This window comes from Cornus florida, unplaced genomic scaffold (genome assembly GCF_030987335.1).
Source record: "Cornus florida cultivar Cherokee Brave unplaced genomic scaffold, ASM3098733v1 CherokeeBrave_3.0.0_Hap2_Chr03, whole genome shotgun sequence".
NCBI lineage: Eukaryota > Viridiplantae > Streptophyta > Magnoliopsida > Cornales > Cornaceae > Cornus > Cornus florida.
Genome location: NW_026775573.1, coordinates 27551750 through 27574675, shown reverse-complemented (window position 1 = coordinate 27574675; position 22926 = coordinate 27551750). Strand labels below are relative to the sequence as shown.

Sequence of the window (22926 nt, the reverse complement as noted above, 5' to 3'; positions counted from 1 at the left end):
CAAAGCATATTAGAGGAGCTATTGTACCGCACTCCGTCCGCTCCATCTTCTTCTTCTGTTCCACCACCACTACCTATAGACTAGTTCTTAGGACTTTTCTGTATTTTTGTTGACTAGGGCAGTTCTTTTTGCTGTATTTATTTCCATATGATGTATATCTGCCCTAAGTCTTTCTTTCAATAGCATTGTACTGATTTCAGATATATATAGACGTGTTTTTTGATCTATTTCCTTGTGTTGATATTTTAGATCACTGTGATATTTCTCTCTGCTTACTCCATATACTTGATACTCTGATATGTGTTGGAGTTTATTGATTTTACCAGATACAACAGATTAAGTTTGGGGTTGATTTAACTGACAGCAACCTTGGATGGTTTTGAGGAACCACTATGTTGAAGGAGGAGATGCTGAAAATTCTTTTTACCCGTCTTTGCTTTATTATATTCTATCTTTGCTGGTCTGCTTGTTTGGTAATATCTTTCTAACTCTCTTTTGTTCTCACACATTGAGGATAATGTGCACACTAAGTTTGAGGGTAAGGTTGTGTTGGGGACGAAAAAAAAATTAAATTTTTGTTCACACAAGGCTATGTTCTGATTATTAATGATATAAGCATGTGTTTGAGTCTGTTGATGGTTATATACTCTGTTTGCAGTCTAATATTGGTTAGGAATGGTTTGTATGCTAAAATACGGTGAAAATGATTCCTTGAAAATTTTTGAAATCAATTGATGGCCTGTGGTCCACATTGTTAGAATGATTATTGTTGAATAATATTAATCTCGAAGATGCTACATTTTGCACATATTCACACTTGCATGAATTATGTGGGTTAGAAATTGGAAGTCTTGTTTTGTTTTGAGTTAGACTGAGATGATCAGGTAGAGTTGATAGTTTTGATAACCGAGGTATAATAAAAAAAGAAAAGAAAAAAAACAGAAACAATTTGGTATGTATGCAAAAAAAAATTTCACCAGTGTGAAAAAAAAAAAAAAAGGATCAAGTTCAGATTTGTACTTAGATTGCTTAAGTGATTAAGTCCTTAGGTGTAACGACCCAGTCATTTGCCTTCCTTTCCTTTTTCCTGAAATTTTACGAATGAATTTTTTTCGTTTAAATTTCTTTTCTGAGCTCTGTTTCGTGTAGCTTAGTGTCATCTCAAGTACTCAGAATTGGTTCCTGAGACTCTTTTCTATGAATTGACAACTTCCTTTGGGGATCGAGTTATTTCTGCATTTTCACTTTTCGGACACTATGCGTCTTTCGTCCTTTTCCCTATTTCGTCTTTTTCCCTATTCTGTCTTTTCCCCATTTGTCACATTGTTGGCACAACCTCACTTCTCATGCTCAGAGCTGGTTTTTGACTTCACGTGCCTTCATCTTGAGTAGTTTTCTCGAAATACGTATCTTCACTTTTGCAAGAAAGTACTCTGGTTGCTCCCGGTGTCCATAGGGGCATGAATGCAAAGTTCTTTGAAATTATTTTCTTTTCTTGGGGTGTTTTTCGTAAATATCTTTTGAAGATATTTTATTTCAGGGGGTTTTTAAGAAAATATTTTTGGAAGATATTTTCATTTTGGGCCATAAGTGCAGTTTTCACTTTTTGGAAGGGCCATTGTGCAATTAATGAAAGTTATTGCAAAATGTCTTGTTTTGAGCCAGGATCCTTGTACAGGATTCATTTTCACATGTCGTCGAGTTGTGTAATCTTGGAATTTCCTCCTGGTCGATGTTTTCCAGTTTCAGGGTTTCTGGCTCCGGTTTGCGCCAAACTTGTTTTAGGCATAACTTTCTGCTCGGAACTCAGTTTTTGACGCCGTTTCTTCCGTTGTTCATATTTTATCATTTTGAATCTTTTTCGTTCACAAAGTTTTGCCATTTGAGCACGTCTGCTCAAATTTTACTTTTTTGGACCCGGCGGGGCCCGTTCAGGGCACTTTTTGAGAATTCTATAAAAGGGGGTGAGATATTTCATTTTTCATCTTCTCCCCTCTTCATGCACGACCTGTAGCTCCCATGGCAGCCCAAGGGGTGCTGCCATCTTCTCTCTCCTCTTTTGGTTCACTTTTCCTTGATGGAAAGTCTTCAACCTTAACGTTTGTTGTTTCCCTCGCCGTGCTCTACCTTTCCCACTTATTAGAATTCAGTTTTGACCATTTCTTGAATTTGGTTTTGAGGTCAAGTTACGATTTTGATGGGGCTTTCATGGGGGTTATGTTCACGGCGTTGTCCCCGACAAAACCTTGTAGTTTCGTCGGATTCGGAGCCGTTCCATTTTGATGGCATTTGAGATTTTCATCTCAAATTGAGGTAGGGGATGTTTTAGGTTTAAATTTTTGTTATATAACATGCTTGTGATGCTTATACTACTTGTTTGCACGATTAAATATAAAATCTAGAGATTTTATTATTTATTTTTCTTGTACGGGATCTAATGTTCCCGGTTACTCATGACTTGGTTTAAACATGTAGCATGATTTTATATTGCCCCTTGATATGCTCATTGTCGTGTATTAAAATTGGAACATTTGAATAAGTATTAAAGATTTTATTTAATATTTATCTTAGGTGAAAGATTAATTCACATGGCCTTAACTAGTTTAAAATCAATATGTGTTAGCATATTAAATTAGGCATTTGCATGCCCTCCAACATAGTTGAATTTGAAAGTAATTTGAGGTGTTTTGAAAATTAGTAATTATTAATTAATTTGATTAATTAATTTGCCCCGAGTGCACTATTCACTCAATTTAAATTCCGACTTGATATTCTTGACTTACATACCATATAGTTTCATATATGTTTGATTTAGAATATTCGGTTAGGTTTTCAAACCTTTCATTTAATTAAATTCCTTGTTTAAGATTTAATCCTCATGGTGATATACAACTTGGAATTGAATTGTGGCATGCTAGAAAATTAAGCTTTGGTGTGGTTGTTCACATATATTAAATTAGGATTAATTGCATGAGAATTGCAACTTTTAATTTATATTTAACTTTAGTGAAAGGTTAAGTCACATGGTCTTAAATTGAATGAAATAAACTTGTAATGTGATATTACATTAGTCCTTGGCATATTCTCTAAGATATGTTAAATTGAGAGCATTTGGTTATGTTTGAAAATCTAGAGATTTTAATTAAAAGAATTAATTAAAATCTATTTTGTGGTCCCAATAGCTTAATTAAGGTTTTAACTTGATATTTGTATTGGCCATGACTTGTTTACTAGTATATATTAAATTGGGACTATCTGAAGTTATTTTAGAACCTTGGGATTTAAATTAGTATGATTTAATTAAAATTCTACTTTGTTGTTCTAACAACCTAATTGAGTTTTAGAATGGATATAGGTGATGACCTTGCCATGCCCTTTAACATGTATTAAATTGAGGTTAATTGAAATTAAATCAGAAATCTAGAGAATTTAATTGTGTTTATCTATTTAAATTCTATCAATTTGCTCCATGATCTAGTTGTGTTTTAGAAGTGGTTTCTATATTCAAATCATGGACTTGGACTTGTTGTATATTCATTTGGTTATGTTTTGAACATTGGATAACATAGTTGCTATGTTTGTATTCATGAGAATATGTTTTCCTTATTGAATATATTGTTGCCTTATGTAATGATTTGCACACTTCATGTTTAACATCTTTCATGCATAGCGTGTAACGAATCGCACACTGAAAATTCGACATTCATAATATCATATTAGTTGTGGATTTAGAGCATGTATTGTATAGGTTTCCAAATTTGGTTGTACTTAGTAGATAGTTGATTATCTTGCATATTCCTGTTGATATATGCATTGTTGCACAATTTGTTGATTTTGAAAACTTGGGGATGTCGTTGTTTAACTATGGCTAGGACGTGATTCTAGTACGGGGGATAATCCCTCTATATATAGTCTAGTGCGCACATAGGGAGGTTACCCATGGGCTAGTAACCCTAAAGTAACTATGTTGTCGGTCTAATCCGGCGTGACGCCCGAGTATCCACTTTGTTTGATTTTGCATTTCATTTTCAAGTTGATAACTAGATGATGTTGTAACTTGTTGTTTCTTATTTGTCGTTCCATTTTAAGTTACAGGATGTTAACTTTGCGAAATTGTGCTTTATGCGTTGTATTGGAAGTTCCAATGTTGGTTAAATTGCATCGATATTGAAAATCGTGTTTTGACGTTCTAATAAAGCTTAGGATTGATCCTATTGATTCATTTATAACATAGACGTTAGGTGGCATGAACCACTACTGTTATTTTGTGCTTTAGATTCTAAGTTGATGGCTTTGAGAACTTAAACCTTGTTGCATTGTATAACATGCTCTTTTGTTGTTGAATTGCATGGATAATGTGATTCTTGTTAACTTGTATTCAAATATGCTTTTGTTATTTTGTATGGATTACTCTAGACCTAGTTAAATTGTATTGAAAATGCAATTCATGTTAATATATGCTTAAGCATTCTTCTTGTCGTGCTCTTTAGATTATCCCAACCATGATTTGTTTCATACACGTACGTATATCATGATTCTTGTTGCTTAGACTCTAAGGTAGCTTAGGATGCTCCCCGAGTCTCACTTGGACATAGACGTTAGGTGGCATGAGCCCCTTTAACATGTTTCACCTTAAGGTGATAAATTTGTAAAATGCTAGGTCAATGCATTCTCATCTCCTACGAGTAGCTTTATGTTACTCACCCCTACGATACTGGGTATATTTCAGGTACGAAGACTTGGTTCGTGAAGCCTAGCATTCCTTGGATGTCGAGTAGCTTTCAAGTTTCCATTTCATGCAAATGTTAGCATGAAATGTCATTTTGTAGACTTATATGTCAAAATATGTATGTTTGATTCCATGTATGTAATGTGTACTTAAGTACACTCCTTTCAATGTATTTGATATGTATGAGATGAGGCCGGAGGCCAATGACATGTATATTGTATTTTATGTAACTTTTTAACTTCATGAAATGTTATGAAAAACTTGAAAAATCGCAAGTCATTCCTTCACCACGGTTGCATCGGGTGTGGCAATTCCATTTTCATTCTTTTATAGGGTCTTATTAATCTTGTATGAAGTGTGACCAAGGGCCAAACGGTCATTTGATCCCGTTTTGCATTTTTGGATTCCATGTTTTCCATTCCAAGTCCATTTTTGCCTTTTTGCCCGTTGGGGGGTCGGATTTTGTATCGGCTATATTTTTAAGCCATGGACCATTGTAGCATGTCTAAATAGGGAAGTTACGTTTGCGTGCATAGTCGTTTCCGGGCAAAACCTCATCGTTTGTGTTTTGATCCTCTTGTGAATTCATTTCGTATTTTTTTTGCATATTCTAATCTAGGGGCATTATGGACCTTTCACATTAGTTTTATTTTCTTCTTTTGACATGGTTGAATAGAAAACATGATTTTAGGGGGGGTTTCTTCTTCGTGTTTTTCCAGAAAATGTCGTCTTGGTACCGAAAATCCCTCGTGAAGTTTCAGCTTCCAGTTTTCATTTAGCAGTTTTATGACCCTCTTGTTCAGTTCTGATCTAGGGGCATTTTCGGAATTTCACAGTGAGTTTTTTTCGATTCCGTTCGCGTAGTCGGGTAGAAAACTCGATTTTAGGGGGGGTTTCTTCTTCGTGTTTTTCCAGAAAAACTCGTCTTGACCTCCGTTTCAAGCCTCAGTTCTGGGCAGATCAAAAAAAATGTAGCAGCAGCCAAGGGCTGCCACCAGCCATATCTTTGGGCGCCAGCATGCACGCCGGTGGGCTCGCGCATGGGCGCCGTGTGCACCATGGCCCCTCGTCAGGCCGCTGCGACTTCAATTCTTCTTTTGGGCTTTTCTCCTTCGTCCGGACTCCGATTCAAGTGATTTTTTTTTTTAACTTGACTAATTTTTTGCTGTCTTTCCAACGGTGTGCTCGGTTCCACCCAGTTCTTCCTAGATAATTACCAGTTTACCCTTTTTGCTTTAAGTGCTCGTTTTTCTTCGTCATGCCGTTTCTCCTTCGTTCGGACTCCGAATCATGCGATTCTTGAGTCCATCTTGATTAGTTTTTCGTTGTCCTTCCAGCGGTGTGCTCGGTGGCACCCGAATCTACAATTTTTTGAAATGACTATTTTGCCCCTAGGGACTTATTTGTCATATTTTCGATCTTTTGCTTCCGTATCAGTTCTTGTTGAGTTCCACGACCTCATGGAAGGTCACTTTGACTTCTTAGAGTCTTGTTTTCTGTTTTTGCTTCCGCATTCGGATCCGTTATCGGATCATCCTTACAGTTCATCATAGGACACGCTGGCCTAAAAACCAGGGTCGTCACATTAGGGGTGTATTCTAACACCTAATGCCCTAAGATCGTCTGGTCTGGGAGTTATTGGCTGAAAGCTTGTTACACAAGGGGTTTAAGTTGCCTAGATTACTTGAACAATTAAGTCCTTAGGGGTGTTTCAACACTTTACGCCTTAAGATCATCTGGTCTAGGAATCGTTGGCTAAAAGTTCGTTACAGGGGTGATTTAGAAAGCTTAATAGACCTGAGCATTGCACATATCCTTTTTGAAAAAATGTATACCTATGAAGAACAAAAATGCCTTGGGAGTTGAAATTTGAAAAGTTTGTCTATGAATTGAGGAATAACAAGGAATGAATGTAAGTATGGACAGTAAGCCACACGTTGAATTGTAGGTTCACTATCAGTAAGTGTTTCAGAGATTAAGATTGTTGAATAAATGATTAAACTGATATGTGGGGACTATGGTTGCTTAATTGAAATTGAAAGTTAAAAGTGGTTTTGATTACATGATTGGTATACTTGCTGTATTTAACTGATTAATGAACTACAGAGATAATATGATTTGAAAACAGGCTTGAATTAACTTGATGTGCCATAAGGCACTGACATAAGAAGTTTGTGGGTATCTTCACTGGAAACCCTCACGAGACTATAATTCGTCCACTAGGGGTTTAAAGCTAAATGCAACCGTGATTCCTACAAAAGTGGTTTTTTAGTTCTGTATTGCTAAGGGACTAGCAATATGTAAGTTTGGGGGTATGATGAGCGCTGAATATATGCATATTCGAGCCCCTAAATACATATTTGTTAAGGTCTAAAGTGATACTTCTATCCATAGTTAGATTAATTTGTGTTTAATGTATGTTTGTAGGTACTTTCCTGGAGAAATGGTTAAAACCGAGACTTTATGATGATATTGAAGCTTATAGAGTCGTTGCCGGTCATTTAGAGCAAGCTGAGAGCTTAAATTGTGAAGTTTGAAGATATTCAAGCCTTAGAGCTCGAGCCCAAGTGTTGAGGCTCGAGCATCACAACAAAGAAAGAAGAAAAGTCAACAAGGCTCAAAAGCTCGAGCCTCGTACCTTGAAGCTCGAGCCTTACCATAAGGTGCTCGAGCCTTAACCAAGGGTGCTCGAGCCTTGACCCTCAAGCTCGAGCATGAGGCATCAAAAATTAAAGAGTTGATTTAATTACAAGGCTATGCTCCCAGGTTTCGTGCCTCACTTCCAGGATCGAGCACCATCTATTAAGGATCAAGCACTAACAACTGAAGCTCGAGCGAGCCCGGTGTCCCAAATACTCGAGCCTTGTACCTAGTGCTCGAGCCCAAGAAGCTTGGATCGAGCAATGTTAAAAGAATCCAGTCCCAGAAATATTCTAAGTGTTAAAGAAAAAGACGCTTCGGAAAATAGTTGAAGAAAATTGGCTAAGTGTCAATGCAAAAATTGAGTACCATTCACTGAAGCTCGAGCATCCATTCAGAGATGCTCGAGCCTTGTTCCTAAAGCTCGAGCCCTGTGTTCCCGAAGCTCGAGTCTTCCATGACATGTCACATTTAAAGTATGGGATTGCTCTCTTTATCAGCCGTATCTCATCCCAGTTGGGCCAGAAAACCTAAAAGCCCACTAAATATTATTTTCTTCTATAAAAGAAGGCGTAAGCCTTGATACAAGGGGGGTCCGAAATTTCAATCTCTTTGTCGGTGCTTTCAGAAAGCTGAAGGTGTGGTGGCTTTTAGGGTTTCTACAACCTTAAGAGTAAGGATCCTGAGAAGAGAAATATCGTCCGTGACGAAGGAGATGAACTCAACACAGATGATATCTAACCTTGTCATGAGTAGCTAATTCCTCTTTTAGGGCACTGGTGTGACCTAACCTAAATACTATGGTTTAATTGTTTTAACTCTGGGATTAATTTTAATATATGTATTTTCTTGATTATAAAATTATGAGCACTTGAGACAACTCAAGTGGTTTTCATACTTTAATAGATTATAAACTATTACTACGTTATCTTAGATGTAATAGTCTGTTTTCTATTCTCAACCTACCTTGTTGTACGGTATCTGGCGGAGCCCTGCTGGACACAAGAATAGAGGTCATATAATGGTATTCCAACGTATTTTACAAAAGAATGTTTTCATAGTCTATGCTTAGGAAAGGTGGATTGTTTGCAACATAGTTAACGTAGTTAAAATTGTTAGAGTAGGTAGGCAGATAATCCACGCTAACCTCAGATAGGTTATAGTTAGCTAATTTTGTAAAACATCTTTTTTTAAAATCTGTATTGAACGAATGTTATTGAGTTCAATTCCTTTGGAAAATCTCATTATTAAATTCTCAGAATTAGTATAATTAATTATAGTATATGGTTATGGTGAAGTCAAAGCCTTAAGATTCCTCTCTCTGATCACTCAATTTATTTACTGTGCTTTTATTTGATATTTTACTTTTAATTCTAGTTTGTTAAACCGTGACAACAAACTTTCCAACCAAGTTACCTGTAAACCATAGAACAAAGTTAAAGACTAAATATAAATCTTTTCTCCCTGTGGGTTCGACATCTCTTTTTATAGCACTATTCTGTAAAGAATCGTTCTATTGTGAGTAAAATTACATAACAGCAGAATGAGAGATAAGAGAGAAATACAGTGTGAGTATTTTTCAGAGAATGAGCAAGATAACACATAGTGTATTTTTCAAGAGTGAAAGAGAGATACACGGTGCATGTGTGTGTGGGATCTGCCAATCCATATCTTGTAATTACTCAATAGATATAGTGAATTTCTAGTGCGCGCCGTGGACGTAGGCAAAATTGGCCGAACCACGTATAATTCTTGTCTTGTGTCACCGAGCATGTTATTGTGCGTATTGACGGCAAGGTTCTAAGGGAATTAGTGGCATCTAATTTCCCTAACAATTACAAGACAGCATAATGTCATATAAGCATAAGGATGATGCAATTCCGCATTATATGTATAGCCAACCGTACATACATTCAAGCCTTTGATCTTCAGCTTTGGAAGTGAAGGTACTTTAAAACTTATTGGAATTCCCTTCTCGTAAAGCTGTACCATCCTAGAACCTTCCTCCTAGGGATGTAATTGTTCGGGATTGTGGATATTTTTATACAATCTCATATTTAAGTCCGTTCACATAATCTTATAAAAATTCACTTTGACTAAAACATTCGTATCATAGTGCAATCATACCACAATACATATAGTATAAATAAAACAATATATAAAGTAATATGCTAGTAAAATATATAAAATCAATAAGAGAAGAGTAAAGAAACTTCGAACCTGTGTAATGGAGAGGCACGCAGTATGCGCTGTCCTAAAGCCTTTACAGTCTCCCTACGTATAGGTTGTGACGACTATGAAAGACTCCAAGATACAACTCCATGTCTTCTATGCACACGTTCACAGAAAAACATTTGCCAAGTCTTGTAAAGTCATGTTGCCCCAAATACTCAAAGGTAAAAAATATAATATATAGGTTGCAAAAAGAGAATAAAGAAGGGACTTATAAGCATATAAGTTCATCATTAATTACTTTATTGAAGAGACCATATATTTATAGGCTACCTCATGTCTCTAGCCAATAGACAACTCTTGTCAGACACCTTTTCATATTTATTCACACCTCTATAATATTTTAACCGTAAAATGAAATTTTAAAAACTTTATATGGTTAAAACCTAATAGTAAGTGCTAAATAGACCATATTCAGTCAGTCCCTACACCATGAAAATAATAATTTTTAGCTCGCATGGATATAAGAGAGGGAGGGAGGGAGGGAGAGAGAGAGCACCTGGACGGGAACACTACTTCAAGTATTCAGAATGTATTGAACAAGCATGAAGCATGCCTCAACATTTTCCAAGAATTCCAAATTAGACAAGCCCATATTGCTGATCATTTCTGCATCAATATTGTTTCCAATGGCTAACTTGAACAATCTCTGAATCTCGAGTAGTTTTTCACTGCCACGAATATCCCAGACAATTATTGAAGTGTAACACGTTTGGTATATTTTTTAACATTTCCAATGACGAGCAATTACGTAAAAGCAAACTCTGTAAACTCATTGGGAGCTCCGGAAGTGATTGGAGTGTATAGCAATCGTCTAATTTAAGTGATTTAAGCATAGTGAGGCACTTGATGCTCTCTGGTAGGCTACATAATGGGTTTTAATTTAGAACCAATTCTTGCAACAAGGATAGGCTGCCAAGATCTCTTGGAATGGCATCATCCGATATATTGCAGTCTGCAAGACATAACCTTGTTAACGAGCGTGGTAAAGTAGTCTGAAAAATTGATGGCTTTGAGATTTTCCCTTGGCCCTGATATCCAGTACCACAAGTGTGAAAAACATGATTTTAAGTTAGTGCTCGTTAATAGTGATTGATTTATGGCAGTTCTGTTAGTAAGGAGAAATTTCAAAGACTCCATCCTGCCCAACTCTCTAGGCAATTGGAAGAGCCTTTGAGCAACCAGTGAGAATGAGATTTTCAAGAGATTTTAGCGGCCAATTCCTGATGGAAGCTTCCTATTATTTTTGCAATCTTTAAGATCCAGTAAAACTAGTCTCCCCAATTCCCAAATGGATTCATGAAACTCAATCAAGTTTTTATGATTTATAGGAATCAAGCTCTCAAGATTCGGGACATTTGAGAAGTCAAACATAATGCTACTGAATGGCTCAGATTGAGGACTTTCAATGATCTAAGCAACTGTCAAAAGAAGTAGGAATTTAGCTATTAATAGTCCCTAAAGAAAAAGAAAAAAGATTAAAAACTCGATGGGTATTACTTCCATAGAGAACCCACACCAACACAACCATCTCAACTTCCTAGGAAATTGTTTTTAGTTTCCTGTGGGCCTTACACTATTGAGCTGGAGTAGTCTTAGATTGTGCATCCTTGAAAATGCATCTGTTTGAAAGTTTACTTCATTTGAAGTGGAAAATGACTTTGTCGAGGCAGAAGTTACATGGAGCCAAGAGAAGAAGCCTAGACCAGAACTTCGCCGCTTCAATGAGTTGTTTCCAGGCAAGTTGAGGATGAGGCCCTCAATGGATTCAGTTCCCTGTAAAAGGACTCACTTAGTAAGCACACCATGCAACAAAAACATGCAAATACAAACCGAAGGCATAACTCTTACAGTTTTTTCTCTCAATACATGTAAGGCATCCTTATGATCCCACAGTCTGCTGCGTTCCCCTGGCTTCTTTGGTGATTCTTGATGTACTATTTCTCTTCCCATGTCTCGAAGCAACTTATGCATTGTCAGCTCATTTCCTATATTGACCGTTAAGACATCTTTTAATGAGATTGTCGATCCCAACTTTTGTGTGGTACATATAACAATCTAACATTGTAATTACAAAATATTGGTTCTTTCAGACGACGAAAAAAAAAAAAAAAAAAAAGACAAAAGAAAAAGAGAGAGAGAGAGAGAGAGAGAGAGCAATGCCAAGGAATAATTGTTTGTCGTGGTCATATTCTAAAGAATCAAAATTAATTGAGCTTTTTTATGATCTGACTATTAGAAATTACTTCCAATTTTTTTATTGCACTTTCCCACACATCTAAACTTCTCCTAGATAGATAAGAACCCAAAACCTGAATAGCTAAAAGAAGCCCTCCGCAATACTTCACAACCCTTTCTAAGTGCTCCATGTAAACTTCAATGGGACGATCTTGTTCAAAGGCATGCCAACTGAAGAGCTGTAAAAATTAACCATTGGTTAATTCTTAACTTCATGCATCTTGTACAGTTCATCTGCCTTTAGCAATTTTGTTCATTTGTAGTTGTTATGACAACTTGACTTCTCTTGTGAAACCAACCTAGCTCCAAATACTCTGCATGGATGACTACATTGGAATTGAACCTCCAAGATTAACTAAAACAGACCAGCATCTAAATAAGGATAAATTTTTCTTAAAAAGAAAGAATCTCACATCCACATAACAAACATTTTGCCCTTCAATGCAGCTGGTCATCTTTTCAAGCTCAGGTAATACAAGTCATAAATGAACCAATGAACAAGACTGTTTTAAAGCCTCATACAGGAATTCTCTAGCGATTTTGCATGCTTTATCAAATATTGTACGAGTCCAATTTCAGATTCGTCTTTTGTAATCTCAATTTTTGCTGTCTTCAAAAAAAGTAGAAATTCAAGATCTTGAGATTCATCTGTGGAATGAAAATGACCCACATAGGGAACCACACCATCTGGCAATCCCCTGGTAGCATTTGTCTTCATACACTCTCATAGCCGTTCATTAAAATTATGTTCCTAATGTACACCACAGACGATGCTCACACATACAATTAAGGGCCATAATCCTTTGTTTCATGCTTAAATAGGCTTTACTCTAATGAAAATATTAGCACTAGTTCAGACATATCTCAGTAATTTTGAAGTCAAACTCCATTTCTAATGAAAGACAATGAAATCATCTTGTTGATTTCATAGATGTTCTGTTCTCCATTCTCCTTGTGCATAGACACACACACAAACACACATACAGACACACACACTAAAACCAATACTGTAGAAATTGTAAGCTCATAAAAGCATTTCATGAAAATTTTATTAAAAATTCAATAAACATTCGTAATGCTCTAATACATTTTCATCAGTCCATCCACATATTTGCATAATAGAACTCGTTTCCGTCTAGCCAAACACCACTTAAACTAAAAATTAATATAATTATAAAAGCTAATGCACTACTGTATATACAAACATCAATGCCTAATTAAAGCATGAAATCCAATAAAAACAAATAATGAAAATAAAAAACCTAGGGTTCGCAGTCTGATTTAGGAGAAATAGTGATGAGTGAAGAAGTGAGGAACTGTGAAATTTACCTGCGAGTGGACAAAAATGGAGATAAAGGCGATGATTGTTGGCCTGTTTTGGCGAATTAGATGTCGATTTGGCTCCCAAATCAAATAACAGAACATATGCTCAAATAGTACAACCGGGACTGTGTTCGCAGTACAATTTTGGTAGATCAAGCTCTCCATTGAAGAGCGAGGAGAGACCAGTCTGAGTCGAGCTAGAGAGTGAAAGGAGTGGGGGTAGATAGAGAAAGCGAGGAGCGATGAGAGAGGGTCTGAGCCAAGCTAGAGAGAGAAAGAGGATCGGGGGTAGAGAGAGAAAGTGAGGAGCCATGGGAAATTGGAAAATAAAAAATGAAAAAAAGGAAAAATAAAAAATGAATAATAAAAATGAAAAATGTGCCTACAACAATAATGTGAATAATGGAAAGTAAAAATAAAAAATGGGCCTGTGCTGTTACAGCAACCAAGTGCAGCACTTACTAAAAATGCTGTTAGAAACCCATCAATAGCAGCATCTTTATTTTTTGCTGCTAGACCCGTCTTTTCTTGTAGTGCTCTCGTTATGACTACTGCAGTTAATTGTTCTAGTTGATTCATATCATCAAGAAAAGACGGGAAATAAGGAAATTTTTATTTATTTTTAGATACACATGGTTTATTATTTTAATTATAAATTTTTTATTAATTTGCGATGATTAATGAATTTATGATGTCAGAATTATTGATTAATTATATTTAATTAATTTATTTCTTCCATAGTTATTGTGGTAATATCAATTTATATAAAATGAATTTTTATTATTATTTCTATCATTTTTATTTATTTTATTATTTATTACATTTTAATACGAAACAAAAATGAATAAATAATTTGTATATATATAATCGAATTTTTTGTTCTGAATTTTTAATTCATCAGTCGGATTTTTATAATGAATTTTTTTTTAAAAAAAATCGAATTATACTATTACGTTTTCGAATCCATTTTTTTTCCGTACCATAGATTTTACTAACTATGAATGACAGTGGTAAAATATTGCGTAGTTTAATAGTATTTCTTTTACTTCCAAATTGAAAATGGTACAAATTCCTTGCCCATGAAATAAATAAATAAAATTTTATGAAAATTGGGGTCCACTAATCAACCACTATAGATTAAGAAAAAGCCAACCACTTATCACATGTTCACAACAATTCATTATTTCAATTTTAGCTCCAAAAGTTCATGCTGCAGAAAAATTCCCACCTCCCATACCGAACTCTGTCACAAACCATTACCACCGCCTCCATCAACCAACTCCGTGACATTTGTCGCACACCAATTACCCAAACAAATGCATTAATGATAATTACAAAAATGATACTACCACGTGAACCAGACATGAAATTGTGGGAACCCAATATAGGTATATATAAACCACATGCTCTTCCGATGAATTGCTTCCATAAACTCAACGTTGATTGCCCTCTCATGTGCGCAGTTTCATCTGGTTTGAGCATATACTTGTTGGAGAATAAGCTTGATAAATTTGAATTCGTATTATAAATTAGAGGTGGAAACAATTTTTTTTTCGTTCCCAATCTCTTATTATAACATCACTTTAATGGTTTGTAATTTTTAATTTTATTTTTTACTTTAAAAAAAAAAAAAATCTAAAATGACAACCATTTTAAAGAAAAACAATTTTCTTAAATTCAGGGATATTTTTGTTATTATAAGATCACCTTTATCGTGTGTGTGATTTTATTAAATTTTATTTTTTAAGAATCTAAAATGAAAAGTCATTCCAAGTTGGGAGACAAATATCCACCTAAGTACTTGTATATAGCACTTCTTCCTTTTTCCGCTCACACAATATGAGATTGTACACATGTAACTCATCTAATATGATAACTTGTCAGTGCCTCTTGTACCCGTCATGACAAACCTTGCTACAATCACTCCTTAAGGGCACGACATCCCCATTAGCCACACTTTTCAGTTGGGTCAAGCTCTGATACCATATGTAACGACCCACTTTATCAGTGCATCTTGCACTCGCCCACAAGGTCGCCACGGCTACCACACTGGGCGAGTTACAGGTGCACAGTTCCACATCGTCTGGGTACGGGAAATATGAAGTGTTTTATATGTGGTATTGTTATCTCCATGGTATGAGGCATTTTGAGGTAAAATTTAACAGCAAAACCATGCTAACTCGGACCCAAAGCGAACAATATCATACCATGTGGTGAAGTATGTCATTACGTGATTAATTAAATTATTTTTTGATTCCGGCGAAGACCAAAAAATTAAAAATTAAAAAGAAAGAGGGGAGATCAATCATATCGAAAAGGATTGTGGTGTAATTTGTAAAAGAATAATCATTAACTTTTGAAATTAAGGTTATAAAATATTATTTTCTTTTAAATGAAAATATAAATTAGATACGATGATTGTGAATATCACCTCTCCCAAAATGGTTGAAAAAAAAAAAAAAAAAAAACAAGTTCTAAGGAATTGATTCTACACAAAGATTTACAGGGATTTCCAACTATGGAATACAAGCTCACTAATCTGTTGGGTCAACGGGACAAGTCCCCGTTGCTTGATCCCTCGTCTTACCTTTTGAGGAAGCGAGTGAAGAGGTGTTTCTGCCATTTCTTGCTGTAAATTCTTCAGAAGGTTCTTCGGGAAGATCCACGAGAAGGAGGGGAGATCAATCATATCGAAAAGGATTATGGTGTAATTTGTAAAAGAATAATCATTAACTTTTGAAATTAAGGTTATAAAATATTATTTTCTTTTAAATGAAAATATAAATTAGAAACGATGATTGTGGATATCACCTCTCCCAAAATGGTTGGAAAAAAAAAATAACAACAACAACAACTTTCCTATATATATCGCAAGCTGCCTCCGCCTATTTCCATTTTGCCCTCTCAGCTATTGAAAATGGTGTATCTTGCAAAAACTACTTCTACAAAATTTTCCATTCAATTTATTTAATAATTATTTGTCACAAAGAATATCACTTGTTTATTTCCATTTTGTCATATATATATTTATATATAATGTAGCCAAAATGAGCATGATGGGGAACGCTAAGGGTGACCAAAAGAGTCGTTACGGTGCAACCATTTTAATTCAAGGTATAATCATATTCAATTTTGACTCGATATGAACCAGAAGAGGAGGATTTGTTTTCCAAAAAAATAATCGTTGAAATATATAAATATTTTTATACAATTGTGGAGCAAAATCTTCCACCAATCACAGTGACTCCTTACCATGCTTATATATACCATGCTTATATATATAAGCATATACATATATGAATAATAGAAATGTAGCTCTTAGAGGCTCTTTGTCCATAGATGTAGGTCTTACTACCAAATAAATCTTTGTGCTTTTCATCTTCCGCTTATTCTTGATTTGCATTTTATTTTTGCAAATCCAAATTTAATATGGTATCAGAGTCTAACTGTTCTTGTGTTCTTGGTTTTATTATCATGGAGCATATTCTTTATATCTTCACATTCCTTTCCCGGCGTAGTTCGGTATAGTTCCGGTCCTTTTTCATATGGTTCAATACCTTGGCGTTCCCCGATGTAGTTCTGGCCCATTTCTCAGGTTAGTTCCGACCATTTCTTGGCGTTGTTCCGGTCATCTCCATTTCCCAGCATTGTTCTGACTTTCCCGACTTAGTTTCAGCCATTTCCTGGCTTAGTTTTGACCATTTTCCCCGGCAAGTTCCAGTTTATTTTTCCTGGCAAGATCTAGTCATTTTCCCAGCCCTGGCTTTGTTCTAGATACCTTCTCATAATCTTTCGAGACATTTCTTTGATATAGGACATTCATGATATTCATACTCCAACTTGAGGGGGAGTGCTGAAATACATAAATATTTTTATGTAATCGTAAAGCAAAATCCTACACCAATCATGGTGATCCGGTCAATTTTCTTCAAACTACTGATATTTCTATATAATGATGGAGTAAAATTGCACACCAATTAGGGTGCCTCCTTTGACTTTTTTACACCTTCCCTATTCTCTAATATTTACCATGCCTATATAAAGGCTCTTTGTACTCAAACAATATACACATCTGAATAATAGAAATATAGCCCTTAGAGACTCTTTGTCTATGTAGGCATTAGTGCCGAACTATGTAAATCTTTGTATTTCCACTTATTCTAGACCACCAAGAGATCAACGCGCAAAGAATTCCTCCCCGGTAAGAAAGCATCTTCTTGCTTCTTATGCCTCATGTAGCTTTATCGGTGTAGCATCTTCTTTTCTTCGTATCGTTGCACAAGGCATGTCATAAGATTCGGCTTGTTGATTTCATTCCTTATATAAACAGGGGCGGCTCGGGCCTAAGGCGGCCGCCTAAGGCCCCAAAATATTATAGTTGCCTTGTATATGATATATTGTAATTATTTCCTTATTGAAAAAAATTATTGCCTGAAATAACTCCTTTTTTTTTTTCTTTTTCTTTTTTTCTTTTCTCCTTATCATCATTTAGGCCTTTTCATCAAACTTTAACCAAGAGAGAAATTATTAATCTCCTAAAATATCTCATTTTTTTTCTATTTATCTCATAAAATATCTCATTAATATTTTATTTCTTAGTCTATCTTATATACGATTTTTTTTTTTTTTTTTTTTTTTTTTAACACCAGCACTATATATATTTAATATTTTTTCGGTAAGTTGCACTACAATAAATATAAATATTTAGCCATTATATTGGGAAGCGAAGAAACTTTCCATATTCTATTTTTCTAGATTTTTATTTTATTTAATTATTTATTCTTATTCCTATTCCTAATCCTCACGTTCATTCTGATTTCTCTCAACTCTCAGCAAACTCAACAAGTTACAAGTCATGTCCCTTCTTAGTCCTCTCTCATTACAACTTTATAATTTTCTTTCTCTCGATTCAATATTCATTAGTCTCAAATCTCAATTTGAATACTTTTATTTTATCAAAGAATTTGCAGCAGCATTGAATTAGGGCTTTCTAAATCAGGTTATATTGTTCTTTTTTTATTTTTACCCACATTTAACTTAAAAAAATAGAGAAGAATAGATAAACTAATTCAATTTCAAAAGGAAGCTATTGATAAATTTGTTACAACTAATAATTAAAACCTAACAAAAAATTTAGGTGAAAGTTCAGCAAATGAACAATCAAATCATCTAAAAGAATTAGAAAATTATATAATTGTGAAAGAAAAAAAAATACCAGTGACTTAATTTACAATAACAATCAAGAACAATAAAAAGAATTGGAAGAAAGTTAAACAAGTAATCGAAAATCATATTCTAAATTTAACCACACTTGAATATAAGAATTTGATTAGTAAGTTTGCAAGTAAGAAGAATGATTTTTAATTAATTATTATTTAATAATTAATATATTACATATTAGGATATGAAAATGCCACTTTTTACTTTTCGCCTAAGGTCCCGAGTTATATCGAGCCACCCCGGATATAAATCAGAAACCTTAAAATTTTCAAATTACTTTAAGGTTCTCCATAAGGATACACTCCTCCAACAATTAGGTAAGTAATTTATTGTTCCTGTGAACATGTATTGTATTGTCCATTGTCCTAATTCTTTAAAATCATTCTTTGTCAAAATGCCTCTACATATGAGTATGGGCAAAATAGAGTGTGTATAGTTTTTAAGTAGAGAAAATTATCAAGTAACTTTCAAAAAAAAAAAAATATGGTTGGACTTCTTCTTTAAAATTGAATTATATAAGATGTATTGGACAAATGATTTTGTAATGAAATATTCATATCAAGTCATGAAATTAATGCATTAAAATTGAAATTAGAAAAAAAATAATTTAAAGTACCTCCAAACATTGTCAATTAATTTTGATGCGAACATTTCATTGTTAATTACAAGAACTCAATCTCAAGCCTCATGGTTATTAGAATCCCTCTGGAAAATCTCATGTCAAAATTTACAACTTTTAACGGCCTATATTGAGCCAAAAAAGATAGGGTTTTTTTATTTTTTTTATTTAAAAAGAAAACACTAAAAGTACATTGAAATCAACCAGTTAGATATTCATATGAATTTACAATTGATATGAATCTTCTTTTTCATCTACTTAAAAGTACATTGAAAGAAGTTCAAAGCATGCCTTTAAACCCTAATCTCAGTTTTAGCTCGAGTTATTTCAGGAAAAATATCTAACTAGTTCAAGACCTTTACAAATTAAATTTTATCCAAAACAATGAATCCATTCAAGTCGATTACAGACTACCATACAAGAAGTAGTTGAAAGTTGTAACAACTTGCTCAAAAGTCATGTTTTCAGCCTCATGCCACAAACATTTTCATATACTAAAGGTTAGTGTCATCTAGTTCTGACCCAATACAACCCTCTGGTTCAAGCTTGGTACTAGCATTGTAGAAACACTGTACCCTAGCAAAAACTCATATTCATGTCAGGAAAGCACCATTCAGTAGCTTCCTCCATTATCTGAACAAATTACAACGAGAATGATTTCAGAAACATGAGGAGTACACGACTGGAACAGAAACACACTGGAAATGAAAAAAGAACATAAATAAATAAAGTTAAAAATTCGTAGTTTATACATGACTTGAACACGACACAGTGTATGAAATTATATGGGAAAAAAATGAAAGGAACACAAATATGCATTCAAAGAACATGCTAGCAGCCTAAAAATTTGTTTCAATGGATAAAATATGAGACCATAATCCACCACTGCATTTTCAAGAAATCGTTTCTGTATCCTAATGGAGAAAACATTACTGAGGTTTGTAAGCATCTCTAGTGAAATCTTAAGAAACTTGGCAGACAATACAACTGCTTTGGAGCACTATACAGCAACCAACAAAAAGAATATAGAATCCCAACTAATGACAAATGCAACTAGAACTAAAAGAAAAAATATATGCATAGAAATGCAGACCAAACCTTCTGAAAATTTGGCCATGTTGAAGCTTATCTTGCTAAAACTCGAACTTTCTAATGAAGAAAAACAGTATCTTCTGTATGACGCATAAAGGGGCTTATACTTTATTACTTATATAATATTAGGTGCTTATGTGTAATTTCTAAAACTTGTTAGTACAAAAAAATATATATGTGGTGGAAGGATGCAAGTATTTTTCCATTCTCCCTCTCTTTCCCGTCTCTCTCTCTCTCTTTTCTCTCCTCATCTTCTTTCTCAACTATCTTCTTCTACTTTACTATTGTTTGATAAACACATAAATCCCAAAATGTGTCTTCTCTGAATTCTCTTCTCAGACTTTTTTTTTTTTGTTTTCCATATAATTAACCTCATTACCATCTATCCTTAAAATGCCTTAATTTTTACCATCGAATTGCTTTGACGATTCGTTTTTGGTTCTGATTAGTGGCTCCATGTACACACTTCTTCGGGGCAAATAAGCTCTACCATAATTGCACCAACTTTCTTGCTCTATACCTTCTTTTCAAAGCATCAAAAAATAACCTAATCCCTGGAAGGCGAACTAAGAAGCTAAACCTTAACAATAACCCATGCGGACCTGGCCTCACTCTCTTTCTCTCTCTCCTTTTCTTCCTTTTTTCCCCCAGATGTCACCGCGGTTGAACCCAGTAGCTGGATTCAAAGTCCAGAGAGCTAATCACCACACGTTGAGGCAATGAGTAAAAATAGTGTAGAAAACCATTCAGAATTACTGCTTCTGGGACAATTCAAAGCATGCATTGGTTTGAATGGAAACTCGATGCACATTATAGAGCTATGATATCAATGGCCAATGGTATTCAATTAAGAATTGAAGTAAATCACTTAACGACATTCTATGGAAACACTTTAGTGGCAAAGTTGCAGTAAGCAAAGAATAGATGAAAGCAAAGCTCAACTAACATGCTTAAAGTGCCTACAAAGTCAAACTTAGATCATAACCAAGATTACTGAAATTCAGATTCCAAAAGCAATAATTCACAATTTAAAAAACATATAAAACAATTGATAAACTAGTTTAGATGTGAATTGCTCATTGTTTACCCCTTCAACTCCAAATGCAATTGTAACTTCTGTCCAAATACATCAGGGATTGGAAAGTAGAGCCAGCTGCTCATCAGACACTTTAACTTCAACACATGCTCCTACTGATGCAGCAAGTCTTGCTGCTAACTGATGCTTACACTGCAAAGACAAAGAAACAGAAGAGAGAGTATACGAATCGTGAGAAATTGTGCCCAAAAAAATTTATAGACAAGCATGAATGTAAAACTCACACAAAGCTTTTATCATGACTGTCCTGAAAATGTACCTCCGTAACTTTTTGTGAATTTCAATAAATAAATAAATAATTCACAAATTAAATAGTTAAAAATCTCTATTCGAAAATTTTGTTATGAATTCTTCAGTTTAACTAACTCAACTCAAAAAATATAAAGGTCAGTTTTTTCTTTTTTCTCGAAAACTTCCCTTACTTTATATTGTGACTACACTGTTTATAAGAACTTTTACTAATTAAAGCATTTTTCATTACATTTGGTAGTAACATATTACAAACAAGATGAAAATATGAATATCGATTATTAGCACATTACACTTGGAAGTAACATATTACAAACAAGATGAAAATATGGACATCAATTATTAGCACATTACAGTTGGCAGTCACATATTAGATGAAAATCTGACTCACAAAGATCCTAGGATTTGGTTGAACATCAATTATTAGCATGTAATTCACAGTGTACTATATGATTTCTCTGGGCTGTGTACTCCAAGCAAATGCTAGCTCATTACCATAATTCACATATTAATAATTTCTGTGGCAATGGATGTGCCTACCCAGCAGCAGTTTCAACCTCTGAAATGCTGTGTAGAAAGCCATTATGGTATGCTGTGGAGTTGGAAAAGTCGGCAAAGTCTGAGATGAGTGAAGAGTACATAAGGTCAGTGGCAGACCTTATGGTGATCAAGGGACGACCCTTGTATATGGTGGCTAGGAATTATATGATATCGGATACAACACGACAAGGGTTTGATAAGCTTGATTTTGGATGGGGAAATCCGGTATATGGTGGCCCTGCCAGAGCCCTTTCTTTGCTTAGCTTCTATGTGCCATTCAAGAAACCGTACTCTAGAGAAGATGAGAATGGGATTGTGGTACCAATATGCTTGCCACAACCAGTCATGGAGAGGTTCCAACATGAGCTTCAGAATAGGACTCGGGAGTGTGTGGAAGATTCATATGATATAAAGCCCATTAACATTCAATCCATGCTCTGAGTTGAAGTACTCAAATCTTTAGACGGAATAAAATGCATGGTTACAACTTACTAGAAATACAGCAATTAATAATGAACGAAAATTAGATAATGCATAAGGAACGAAAATTGAACTAGCTTATGTGTCAGATTGGCCTCAATTATTTTATGAAATAAGAAAGAAAATCTTTCATGAAAGAAAATAGAAACCAATGCTGTATGATTTATTTTGTAGATTATTATATATCAAGATGTTTTACTCATTGTGTTTTACTCAAGATAGTTTTTCCTTCCATGACCATAACATTGTCTGGTGCTCTCAAATCAACATGAAACATTGTCTAGTATTGTCAAATTCTAGTACTGTCAAATCAACATGAGGTATTATTATTGGCACGTTTATATGTTATGTGGTGTCAATTGCATAGCAGAAGATGATGGACAAATAAATCTGATCCTCTTTCTTGCTCTAAACCTTCTTTTCAAAGCAGTCACAGAATAGACTAATCCCTGGAAGGCAGAACTAAGC

General features: G+C 34.7%; 2 protein-coding genes across 3 annotated transcripts; one reads left to right on the top strand and one right to left on the bottom strand.

Moving 5' to 3' along the window:
- Positions 1-10967: 10967 nt before the first annotated feature.
- LOC132300063 (uncharacterized) lies at positions 10968-13687 on the bottom strand. 2 transcript variants are annotated; one of them, XR_009480257.1, is made up of 3 exons: positions 13169-13680; positions 11453-11589; positions 10968-11377 (listed from the first exon to the last, which is right to left on the bottom strand). XR_009480257.1 is itself a non-coding variant. In XM_059797001.1 (3 exons), the coding sequence occupies exons 1-3, from the start codon at positions 13325-13327 to the stop codon at positions 11156-11158; spliced, it is 588 nt and encodes a 195-aa protein (XP_059652984.1). In that variant the 5' UTR covers positions 13328-13687; the 3' UTR covers positions 10968-11155. The 2 variants fall into 2 exon arrangements, 1 of the variants encoding a protein (XP_059652984.1); XM_059797001.1 differs by having other exon boundaries at positions 11453-11659; positions 13169-13687.
- Positions 13688-21918: 8231 nt separating this feature from the next.
- Positions 21919-22419, top strand: LOC132301342 (alcohol acyltransferase 16-like). The gene has a single exon (XM_059798603.1). The coding sequence runs from the start codon at positions 21919-21921 to the stop codon at positions 22417-22419; it is 501 nt and encodes a 166-aa protein (XP_059654586.1).
- The last annotated feature ends 507 nt before the right edge of the window (positions 22420-22926 follow it).